The 12,227-nt window shown below is 39.6% G+C and overlaps 1 protein-coding gene across 21 annotated transcripts in view; it reads left to right on the top strand.

The window, feature by feature from the left end:
* ICA1 (islet cell autoantigen 1) overlaps nt 1-12,227 on the top strand; it is a 154,123-nt gene that overhangs the window by 18,507 nt on the left and 123,389 nt on the right. For 7 of the 21 annotated variants that reach the window (XR_008626146.2, XM_057302821.2, XM_008978684.4 and 4 more), the window contains exons 2-3: nt 8,068-8,163; nt 11,310-11,475. Coding sequence is in view for 19 of the 21 variants with exons in the window: in XM_057302821.2 (XP_057158804.1) it covers nt 8,147-8,163; nt 11,310-11,475 (183 nt within the window). In the remaining 2 variants the exon portion in view is untranslated. The remainder of the gene's footprint in view (nt 1-8,067; nt 8,164-11,309; nt 11,476-12,227) is intronic. The other 14 variants (XR_008626147.3, XM_034963707.3, XM_057302822.2 and 11 more) reach the window with 3 other exon arrangements.

The following is a 12,227-nucleotide window of genomic DNA, read 5'->3' as shown; positions in this document are numbered from 1 at the left end:
CCATATGAACTTTAAAGTAGTTTTTTCCAATTCTGTGAAGAAAGTCATTGGTAGCTTGATGGGGATAGCACTGAATCTATAAATTACCTTGGGCAGTATGGCCATTTTCACAATATTGATTCTTCCTATCCATGAGCATGGAATGTTCTTCCATTTGTTTGTGTCCTCTTTTATTTCGTTGAGCAGTGGTTTGTAGTTCTCCTTGAAGAGGTCCTTCACATCCCTTGTAAGTTGGATTCCTGGGTATTTTGTTCTCTTTGTAGCAGTTGTGAATGGGAGTTCACTCATGATTTGGCTCTCTGTTTGTCTGTTATTGGTGTATAGGAATGCTTATGATTTTTGCACATTGATTTTGTATCCTGAGACTTTGCTGAAGTTGCTTGTCTGCTTAAGGAGATTTGGGGCTGAGACAATGGGGTTTTCTAAATATACAATCATGTCATCTGCAAACAGGGACAATTAGACTTCTTCTTTTCCTAATTGAATATGCTTTATTATTTTCTCTTGCCTGATTGCCCTGGCCAGAACTTCCAACACTATGTTGAATGGGAGTGGTGAGAGAGGGCATCCCTGTCTTGTGCCAGTTTTCAGAGGGAATGCTTCCAGTTTTTGCCCATTCAGTATGATATTGGCTGTGGGTTTGTCATAAGTAGCTCTTATTATTTTGAGATACGTTCCATCAATACCTAGTTTATTGAGAGTTTTTAGCATGAAGCATTGTTGAATTTTGTCAAAGGCCTTTTCTGCATCCATTGAGATAATCATGTGGTTTTTGTCGATGATTCTGTTTATGTGATGGATTACCTGTATCGATTTGTGTATGTTGAACCAGCCTTGCATTCCAGGGATGAAGCCGACTTGATTGTGGTGGATAAGCTTTTTGATGTGCTGCTGGATTCGGTTTGCCAGTATTTTATTGAGTATTTTCACACTGATGTTCATCAGGGATATAGGTCTAAAATTCCCTTTTCTTGTTGTGTCTCTGCCAGGCTTTAGTATCAGGATGATGCTGGCCTCATAAAATGAGTTAGGGAGGATTCCCTCTTTTTCTATTGATTGGAATAGTTTCAGAAGAAATGGTACCAGCTCCTCTTTGTACCTCTGGTAGAATTCGGCTGTAATCCGTCTGGTCCTGGACTTTTTTTGGTTGGTAGGCTATTAATTATTGCCTCAATTTCAGAGCCTGTTATTGGTCTATTCAGAGATTCAATTTCTTCCTGGTTTTAGTCTTGGGAGGGTGTATGTGTCCAGGAATTTATCCATTTCTTCTAGATTTTCTAGTTTATTTGCATCGAGGTGTTTATAGTATTCTCTGATGGTAGTTTGTATTTCTGTGGGATCGGTGGTGATATCCCCTTTATCATTTTTTATTGCGTCTGTTTGATTCTTCTCTCTTTTCTTCTTTATTAGTCTTGCTAGTGGTCTATCAATTTTGTTGATCTTTTCAAAAAACCAGCTCCTGGATTCATTGATTTTTTGAAGGGTTTTTTGTGTCTTATCTCCTTCAGTTCTGCTGTGATCTTAGTTATTTCTTGTCTTCTGCTAGCATTTGAATTTGTTTGCTCTTGCTTCTCTAGTTCTTTTAATTGTGATGTTAGGGTGTCAATTTTAGATCTTTCCTGCTTTCTCTTGTGGGCATTTAGTGCTATCAATTTCCCTCTACACACTGCTTTAAATGTGTCCCAGAGATTCTGGTACATTGTGTCTTTGTTCTCTTTGGTTTCAAAGAACATCTTTATGTCTGCCTTCATTTCATTATTTACCCAGTAGTCATTCAGGAGCAGATAGTTCAGTTTGCATGTAGTTGTGTGGTTTTGAGTGAGTTTCTTAATCCTGAATTCTAATTTGACTGCACTGTGGTCTGAGAGACAGTTTGTTGTGACTTGTGTTCTTTTTCATTTGCTGAGGAGTGCTTTTTTCCAGTTATGTGTTCAGTTTTGGAATAAGTGTGATGTGGTGCGAGAAGAATGTATATTCTGTTGATTTGGGGTGGAGAGTTCTGTAGATGTCTATTAGGTCTGCTTGGTGCAGAGCTGAGTTCAAGTCCTGGATATCCTTGTTAACCTTCTGTCTCGATCTGTCTAATGTTGACAGTGGGGTGTTAAAGTCTCCCATTATTATTTTGTGGGAGTCTAAGTCTCTTTGTAGGTCTCGAAGGATTTGCTTTATGAATCTGGGTGCTCTTGTATTGGGTGCATATATATTTAGGATAGTTAACTCTTCTTGTCGAATTGATCCCTTTACCATTATGTAATGGCCTTCTTTGTCTCTTTTGATCTTTGTTGGTTTAAAGTCTGTTTTATCAGAGACTAGGATTGCAACCCCTGCTGTTTTTTTGCTTTCCATTTGCTTGGTAGATGTTCCTCCATCCATTTATTTTGAGCCTATGTGTGTCTCTGCCTGTGAGATGGGTCTCCTGAATACAGCACACTGATGGGTCTTGACTCTTTATCCAATTTGCCAGTCTGTGTCTTTTAATTGGTGCATTTAGCCCATTTACATTTAAGGTTAATATTGTTATGTGTGAATTTAATCCTGTCATTATGATGTTAGCTGGTTATTTTGCCTATTAGTTGATGCAGTTTCTTCCTAGCATCAATGGTCTTTACAATTTGGCATGTTTTTGCAGTGGCTGGTACCAGTCGTTCCTTTCCATGTTTAGTGCTTCCTTCAGGAGCTCTTGTAAGGCAGACCTGGTGGTGACAAAAATCTCTCAGCATTTGCTTTTCTGTAAAGGATTTTATTTCTCCTTCACTTATGAAGCTTAGTTTGGCTGGATATGAAATTCTGGATTGAAAATTCTTTTCTTTAAGAATGTTGAATATTGGCCCCCACTCGCTTCTGGCTTGTAGAGTTTCTGCTGAGAGATCTGGTATTAGTCTGATGGGCTTCCCTTTGTGGGTAACCCAACCTTTCTCTCTGGCTGCCCTTAACATTTTTTCCTTCATTTCAACCTTGGTGAATCTGACAATTATGTGTCTTGGGGTTGCTCTTCTCAAGGAGTATCTCTGTGGTGTTCTCTGTAATTCCTGAATTTGAATATTGGCCTGCCTTGCTAGGTTGGGGAAATTCTCCTGGATAATATCCTGAAGACTGTTTTCCAGCTTGGTTCCATTCTCCCCGTCACTTTCAGGTACACCAGTCAAGCATGGATTTGGTCTTTTCACATAGTCCCTTATTTCTTGGAGGCTTTGCTAGTTACTTTTTACTCTTTTTTCTCTAAACTTTTCTTCTCGCTTTATTTCGTTAATTTGATTCAATCACTGATACGTACCCTTTCTTCCACTTGATTGAATCAGCTGTTGAAGCTTGTAAATGCTTCACGTAGTTCTCCTGCCATGGTTTTCAGCTCCATCAGGTCATTTAAGGTCTTCTCTACACTGTTTATTCAAGTTAGTCATTCGTCTGATCTTTTTTTCAAGGTTTTTAGCTTCCTTGCAATGGGTTTGAACAGTCTCCTTTAGCTCGGAGAAGTTTGTTATTACCAACCTTCTGAAGCCTACTTCTGTCAGCTCGTCAAAGTCATTCTCCATCCAGCTTTGTTCCTTTGCTGGCAAGGGGCTGCGATCCTTTGGAGGAGAAGATGTGCTCTGGTTTTTAGAATTTTCAGCTTTTCTGCTCTGGTTTCTCCCCATCTTTGTGGTTTTATCTACCCTTGGTCTTTGATGTTGATGACCTACAGATGGGGTTTTGGTGTGAATGTCCTTTTTGTTGATGTTGGTGCTGTTCCTTTCTGTTTGTTAGTTTTCCTTCTAACAGTCAGGTCCCTCAGCTGCAGGTTGGAGTTTGCTGGAGGTCCACTCTAGACCCTGTTTGCCTGGGTATCACCAGCAGAGGCTGCAGAATAGCAAATGTTGCAGAACAGCAAATATTGCTGCCTGATCCTTCCTCTGGAAGCTTCGTCCCAGAGGGGCACCCACCTGTATAAGGTGTCTGTCAGCCCCTACTGGGAGGTGTCTCCCAGTTAGGCTACATGGGGGTCAGGGACCTACTTGAGGAGGCAGTCTGTCCATTCTCAGAGCTCAGTGCTGGGAGAACCACTGCTCTCTTCAGAGCTGTCAGACAGGGATGTTTAAGTCTGCAGAAGTTTCTGCTGCCTTTTGTTCAGCGATGCCCTTCCCCCAGAGGTGGAATGTACAGAGGCAACAGGCCTTGTTGAGCTGCAGTGGGTTCTGCCCAGTTCGAGTTTCCCTGGCCTCTTTGTTTACCTACTCATGCCTCAGCAATGGCAGACGCCCCTGCCCCGGCTAGGCTGACACCTCGCAGTTCTATCTCAGACTGCTGCACTAGCAGTGAGCAAGGCTTCATGGGCATGGGACCTGCCGAGCCAGGCGTGGGATATAAACTCCTGGTGTGCCATTTGCTGAGACTGTTGGAAAAGCGCAGTATTTGGGCGGCAGTGTCCCGATTTTCCAGGTACAGTCTGTCATGCCTTCCCTCAGCTTGGAAAGGGAAATCCCCCGACCCCTTACGCTTCCTGGGTGAGAAGATGCCCTGCCCTGTTTCGGCTCACCCTCTGTGGGTTGCACCCACTGTCAACCAGTCCCAATGAGATGAACCAGGTACCTCAGCTGGAAATGCAGAAATCACCCATCTTCTGTGTCAGCCACGCTGGGAGCTGCAGACTGGAGCTATTCCTATTCGGCCATCTTGGAATGTGCTCATAGTCTATTTCTATTGGACAGAGCTGATCTATATTTGAGGCCAGGAAGAGTGACTGGCACATACTCATTTGATGCTCAGTTTATGTCTGATAAACCAAACTGTTGAACTGAAATGAATGGATAACAATTATAATGATTTTTTAAAGTAGCAATTTAAATGCTGTGGATTTGGAAAGTGATAGAGCAAAACAAGATAGATTATGTCAGGAAATCTTAAGATGTTTATTAATTGTCTCTGGTATGTAGAGTTAGAACATATATAAAAAGAGATGTTAGCACTGGCTCCAGCTGCCTTCTCATGAGGCGTTCAGATGTACCCTGCAGAGCTGACCTTATTTTGACCACTTATGATTCCTTTGCTCCTGTGCCTATAATCCAGTAGTTTGTTCAAGAAAGACCAATTTCCCAAAATATTTTCCCTGTGTGCCATTTAGCTGTGGTTCTCATACTTTAATGTGCTTAAGAATGACTTGCAAAGCCTATTATAAAACTAGATTCCCAGAATCATTCTCAGAGATTCTATTTCACTAGGAAAGGAGTGGGGTCTAGGATTCTGTATATTAGTACCCCCAGAAGATTTCAATGCAAATGGCTGTTAAACAATACCTTGAGGAACACTGCCGTATGGTATCATGATCTGGGAACAGCCTGGAAATCTAGGTAGAAGGGGCAATTTGCTCAGCAATTTTTGTTAACTATAACTATAAATAACACATACTATAAGAACTTACACTATGAAGGATTTAAATTAAAAGGCATTTTAATAAGCAAAAATTAATTTAAAAGTCATAGTAAAGGAAATAGTCAACAGACTGAAAAGCTAACCTACAGAATATGAGAAAATATTTGCAAACCATATATTGGATAAGGGATCAGTATCTGGAATATATAGAGAACTCCTGCAATAACTCCTGCAAATTAAGTTGAGTCAATAACAAAATGACCCAATTTAAAAATGGGCAAAAGACCTGCATAGACATTTCTCCAAAGAAAATATACAAATGGCAAAAAAATATGAAAAGATGCACAACATCACTCATCAGAGAACTGTAAACCAAAACCATGAGATATCACCTCACAATGCTTAGGATGGCTATTATTTTTAAAAATGGAAACAAACATTAACAAGGATGTGGAGAAAGTGGAACCCTTGCATACTGTCAGTGGGCTTGAAATGGTGCAGCTGCTGTGGAAAACAATATGCAGTTTCCTCAAAAAATTAAGTTAGAGAACTGTGTAATCCAGCAGTCCAAATTCTGTGTATTTGTGCAAAAGAATTGAATACAGGATCTCAGAGAGATACATTAAGACCTCATTTAATGTCATTGATAAGTTCTTGGAAACTGCAACTTTAGGCAAAATGACATAAGCCATTTTTTTCTTATCAATATTATTATGAAACAGTGTTATTCTGGACCTGTGTATATCACTTTGCCTATAGTTGCAGCTTCCAAGAACCTGTCAATGAATTTGACACTGTATACTGTGTTTATTGCAGCATTATTCCCAATAGCCAAGATATGAAAGCAACCTAAATATCCATTGACACATGAATGGTTAAGGAAAATGGTGTGTGTGTGTGTGTGTGTGTGTGTCTTCAACATTGCATATACAATGCAATATTATTCAGCCTTAAAAAGGAAGTCCTGTCATATACTACAACACAGATGAACCTTAAATGCATTATGCTAAGTGAAATAAGCCAATCACAAGAACACAAATACTGAGTGTTTGCATTTTTATGAGGTATCTAAAGTAGTCAAATTCATAGAATCAGAAACTAGAATAGTGGTTGCTGGGGGCTGTGGGAGGGGAAAATGGGGAGTTGTTCAATGGGTGTAGAATTCCCATCATGCAAGATGAAAAAGTTCTAGAGATCTGTTGTACAAGAAAGTGTATATTGTTAGCACTACTATACTGTACACTTTTAAATTAAAAGAATAAACTTTTTTACCATAATAAAAATATTAATCCAAAAGTACCAACTATCCTAATAGTTCATGGTGACATTGAACTCAAGAGAATATGATAATTCCATTTCCTTTGAACACCCTCTTTTTATGAAAAAATTTGTTGGAAATTTCAAGCTAACTAAAGTAAATGTGTACTTACAGTGAAGCTGTGTGGGTGGTGAGAGGACTGGGTGTTGGTAGCCTCTCCATGATGCACTGAGTGGAGGGCAGAGCTTACTACTTACCCTGAATGTCATTCCCAAAAGCAGCTCGTCCAGATATTTGGATGCTCTCCACAAGGAAGAGAGATGTTCACTGCAGGATGCTGTCATATCAGAGGCATCTGACACTCTGGAAATTCTCTTCTTCCTCTCTCTTGTCTGCATACCTGAAGCATGGGATTTGCACACCTTAATTTTGTTCCCTTGAAACGTTTTTAAATAGCCTAGGAAATCTTTAATCATTTGAGGAGTACTGGTTGCCAGGATCCTTTCTGAAACCAAAGGAGAATGATTGGATTGATTTTGTGAAGCAGTCTGGGCATTCATATGCTGTGAGCACTCACTCTGGCAGCCAGAGGTTTTGCCTCTGGCCAGTGACCGTTCCTCTGAGTACTGAGCTTTCTATTCTTTCCAGTAACTGCTAGGCAAGTGGGCTAATGTGGCTGGGCTGGTGGGCCCTGGGGTGGGCTAGCTTCCATGAGTGGAGCAAATGGAGTAAGGGCAGAGACATTGACTCCAGTATTTACTAACAAGATAAATATACAAGGCTAGGCTGGTAGATACATACTTTCCTCCTTTGTGCCCTTCTTGCTATCTTATTCAAGCATATCAACCCTTTTTTTGGTTTTTATTTGGGGTTTTAAAATTTTGTTCTATTTCTGTTTTTATTTTTGCAATGTGCTGGTTTGTTTCTTTAAAAATGTTGATTATAAAATATTTCAAATCTGTAAGGAGGCATACAGATGCAATATACTCACCACCTAGCTTCACAAAGAGAACACTATGTGTGCACTTGAAGCTGCTGTATATCTCTCTCACATCACATCCCACACCATCTCCTGCCGTGGACTGCTGTCTGGAACTTAGTGTTCATCATTCCTAAGCAATTCTTTGTACCTTCACCTTATAATTTTGTATACCTCAACAACATATAGTATTGTTTTACATATTTTTAAGCTTTATATGAATGGTATTATATTTTATGTAGTCTTCTGCAACCTGCTTTTTCATTCAATCTGCCTGTTCACTTTTTAAACTTTGTTTGGAATATTTCTTCCAGTGTTACTTAGCTATATTGTTGTCATCATCAGTGTACAGCATTACTGTGTAACAGTGTTAGACCCTAAAATACAGCTAGAAATGGCTTAGATTGAAGCCTTTTATGTGTGTCACATTAATATGTAACTATAATATAGTGTGTAACTGTTAAACATATTTGTTTTATTTCAGGTTATAATATAACTTATCCTCTCATGCTTTTTTCCTGCCCCTTCTCCCCAAATCATCAACAATAGAAGAAGAAGAAAACATGTCAGGACACAAATGGTAAGTAATTTGTCATCTTTTCTGAATTGAGAAAGTAGAAAGCATATAGCATATGCTCAATAAACATCTATTGAATGGAAAAACAAGAGATACATTGGCAGTAAGTATCATGTTAGCCCTCACCAATGCTGAGCCAAATTCAATATCTCTGTTAAATATGGTGTGAAAACCAAGTAACAAAAATATTGTAAATTCTTATCTAATGTGCATTCTCTAAGAAATTCATTTATGTGTAACTTTTCTCTTGGGAACCTAATGATAGTTTTTCTTACCACCATTTTGTCTAATGTAATGAGTTGATGCGTTTTTATTACTATCTTATTTATAACTTCTAACATTAGAGTTACAAGGGAATTTTATGTTAGGGTAGCTATAAAATAAAGAATGATTCTACAACCACACACTACTCGTGCTTATTAATTTAGAGTCATGACTTCAACCTTCCTGAACATTCCGGAGCCAATCATTGTCAAAAGTAAATGATGCTGAATAAAGTAGATGTGGTAACCATTTGGCAATGTTAGCGCTGACATTTATGTGCCTATAACATATCTGAGCAGCATGTTAAACCTCTTATAAGGTCCAGAGCTCTTCAAGCAGTGTTTCCAAATTCTTTTGAACCCATGACCCACCAAGCAAGCAGATCTTTGTGAACTTTTATTTTCTTTAATTTGTATCATGAAAAACAAATGTGTTACATATTTTTCAAATGCACAATTAATTATAATAATACACTTTTTTTTTTGAGATGGAGTCTCACTCTGTCACCCAGGCTGGAGTTCAGTGGTGCAATCTCAGCTCACTGCAACCTCCGCCTCCCTGGTTCAAGTGATTCTCCTGCCTCAGCCTCCCGAGTAGCTGGGATTACAGGCATGTGCCACCACGCCTGGCTAATTTTTGTATTTTTAGTACAGACAGGGTTTCACCATGTTGGCCAGGATGGTCTCGATCTCTTGACCTCATGATCTGTCCACCTCAGCCTCCCAAAGTGCTGGGATTACAGGCATGAGCCACCGCGCCTGGCCAAAGAAATCCATTCTATGTCCCACTCTTGAGAATGCCATTCCCCTAAAATAATCAGTCTTTGGAGTGTATCCTTCCAACCTTTTAATGTGCATATTCTATAGAGAGATTATCTTTTACATAAGTTTTATACATACTTTATCTTATTTTCTCTGATATGAGCTCATAATACGACTTTTAAATAATGCAGAAAGATATAAAGTAGACCATGAAAGTCTCCCGTAATCCTACTTCTCTCTCCAAAGATAACCATTGTTAAGGAAGTCATCAGAAATGCCTTCTGGCTTTTTAAGAATAAATGTGTAAATTGAAAATTGTAAACTTAATGAAATTGTAAATGAAGGAAAGTAGGTTTTGAGATACTGGTATTTTGATATAGTCATATAAACAAACTCACGTTTCAGCACAAGCCTGGCACATTTTGGGTGGTGATGGGATGGGGTAGAGGAAAGTACATCTCCACAGAGGAGAGTTGCCTGGGGGGTCAGGGGAGCCTTTGGGGCAGGGACTCTAGGTCCAAAGAGGATGTGGACGAAGCAAGGGGAGGGATGGAACTCCATCAGCAAACTTTCCAGCCATATTTGGGGTACTCCAATCACTTTTACACAATTCCATTTCATTTTCAATTACTTTTGTTTCTTTTCTCTTTTTTCTTTTTTGAGGGACAGGGTCTCGCCCCGTATCCCAGGCTGAAGTGCAGTGGTATGATCACGGCTCCCTGGAGCCTCAAACTCCTGGGCTTGAACAATCCACCCACTTCAGTCTGCTGAGTAGCTTTGTGTCATAGGCCTGTGCCACCACACCTGGCTAATTATTTGTAGAGATGGGGTTTTACTGTGTTGCCCACGCTGATCTCAAACTCCTGGCCTCAAGCAGTCCTCCTGCCTGGGCCTTCCAAAGTGCTAGAATTAAAGGCATGAGCCACCATGCCCGGCCAGTTTCTAATTTTTTCTCCACATACTTTTTGATTTGCTCTTCACTATGATCCTCCTGAAAAATGGCTTTTCATCTATATTTTAAGCATTTATATGGAAGAGTTTAAAGTTGTTAACATCAGAAGCCTGCAACCCATTTTAAATTTATTTTATTTTTATTTTATTGTGGTAAGAACAGTTAACATGAAGTCAACCGTCTTAAATTTTAGGTGCACAATACAGTATTGTTAACAATAGGCACCATGGGGCTGGGCGCAGTGGCTCACGTCTGTAATCCCAGCAGTTTGGGAGGCTGAGGAGGGCGGATCATCTGAGGTCAGGAGTTGGAGACCAGCCTGGCCAACATAGTGAAACCCCGTCTGTACTAAAAACATACAAAAAGTAGCTGGGCTTGGTAGCATGTGCCTGTAATCCCAGCTACTCAGGAGGCCTAGGCAGGAGAATCGCTTGAACCTGGAAGGCAGAGGTTGCAGTGAGCTGAGATCACGCCACTGCACTCCAGCCTGGGCAACAGGAGTGAAACTCCGTCTCAAAAAAAAAAAAAAAAAATACCAAGAATAAGCACCATGTCACACAGCAGATTCCTAGAGCTTATTCATCTTGCATAACTGAAACCTTATGCACCTTGAATAGTAATTTCTCATTTCTTCCTACCTTCTAGCCACTCGTAACTGCCATTCTACTCTCTGCTTCTATGAGTTTGACTATTTTAGATTTCTCTGTAACAGATCTTAGGCATGCTGTTCTTCAGCCTCTTATCTCTGCTTTCCTGCCATCACCTCAGTGTTGGCTGTAGTGTTAGAGTGGAGAGAGTGTGTTGGTGTCTGGCTTTATCTCTGACTCACTGAGGTAACTTGGGCCAGTCACCCTGCCTGGCTTGACCTCACTGTCTCCACCTCTAAAAGGGGTGTGCTTAGTCTGTTATATCTACATTCTTTTCAAGGGTTAGTTTCTTTATTTCCTGCAAAAGATTCTAAATTTTTCCACTCTGACTTTTAAGGTTTTTGAGTCAGAAAGAGTTGATGAACTTCCTTGGTGTAACACCCATATAAGAAAGTGCTCATACGTTTATCAATGTTGTAAATGTAAATGCATAATGGAAAGTCATGTTTAAAGAAATCATTTCACACTAAAATATCTTAATCTTTATGAAAGATGTGAATAAAATAGTTCTTTAAATGTTTTTAGCAGTTATCCCTGGGACTTACAGGATCGATATGCTCAAGATAAGTCAGTTGTAAATAAGATGCAACAGAAATATTGGGAGACGAAGCAGGCCTTTATTAAAGCCACAGGGAAGAAGGAAGATGAACATGTTGTTGCCTCTGACGCGGACCTGGATGCCAAGCTAGAGGTGAGCTCTTTATTGCTGTCAGCCCCAACACAGCCACCTTGCTAGGATCAAGGTCCTAGAGTATACTCACTGAGGCAGAGCTAGGTGTGCTTTGTATTTGAAAATGAGGAAAATCTAGGATTAGGTAAACTCAATCCCAGCATATTTATTAAAACCTACAAATTCTCACATAACCACCATGCCTCAGTTACTTTGTATTTTAAGAACATAGTCGCCATGCATTGCCTGTGGTAAATTCTCAGTAAGTGTTTGTTGGGAAAAGGAATGCAATCAAAGAGCTGCTGCTAGTCATAGCTGAGGAGTCAGATTTAGAACACTAGAATCTGGCAAATGTTAAATTTTTTTAAAAGAAGAACTCAGGTAAAACGTCGTGGAAAGTAGAGTCTAATAAGTTTTGTATTGGACCCTGGAAAATTCTAAAATGAATAAGGAGATATTTAGTTAGACTAGTTAACAATATAGTAAGCTGGATTTAGATATGGTTGATCTAGCATATTAATATAAGAAGGCCCACTAACTAACTCCCTGTCTTGCTGGACATTTCTGCCAATAGTTTAGATTAAAATTTTGAAAGCATACCTATCATTTCTATAAATAACAGGGCACTGAGAGGAGTAATATCTTAGATGGTCTGATAAGGATTCAAAATGAACTCAGATTTTAATATATACACTAAGGTTAATGAACTGAACATTTAATGGGACTAAAAAAGCCCAAGATTTCAAAAAGTTTTCGGAGTGTCCAGAATGATG

The sequence above is a fragment of the Pan paniscus genome, chromosome 6 (assembly GCF_029289425.2).
Source record: "Pan paniscus chromosome 6, NHGRI_mPanPan1-v2.0_pri, whole genome shotgun sequence".
Taxonomy (NCBI): Eukaryota; Metazoa; Chordata; class Mammalia; order Primates; family Hominidae; genus Pan; species Pan paniscus.
This window is presented reverse-complemented; position numbering and strand designations above follow the sequence as displayed.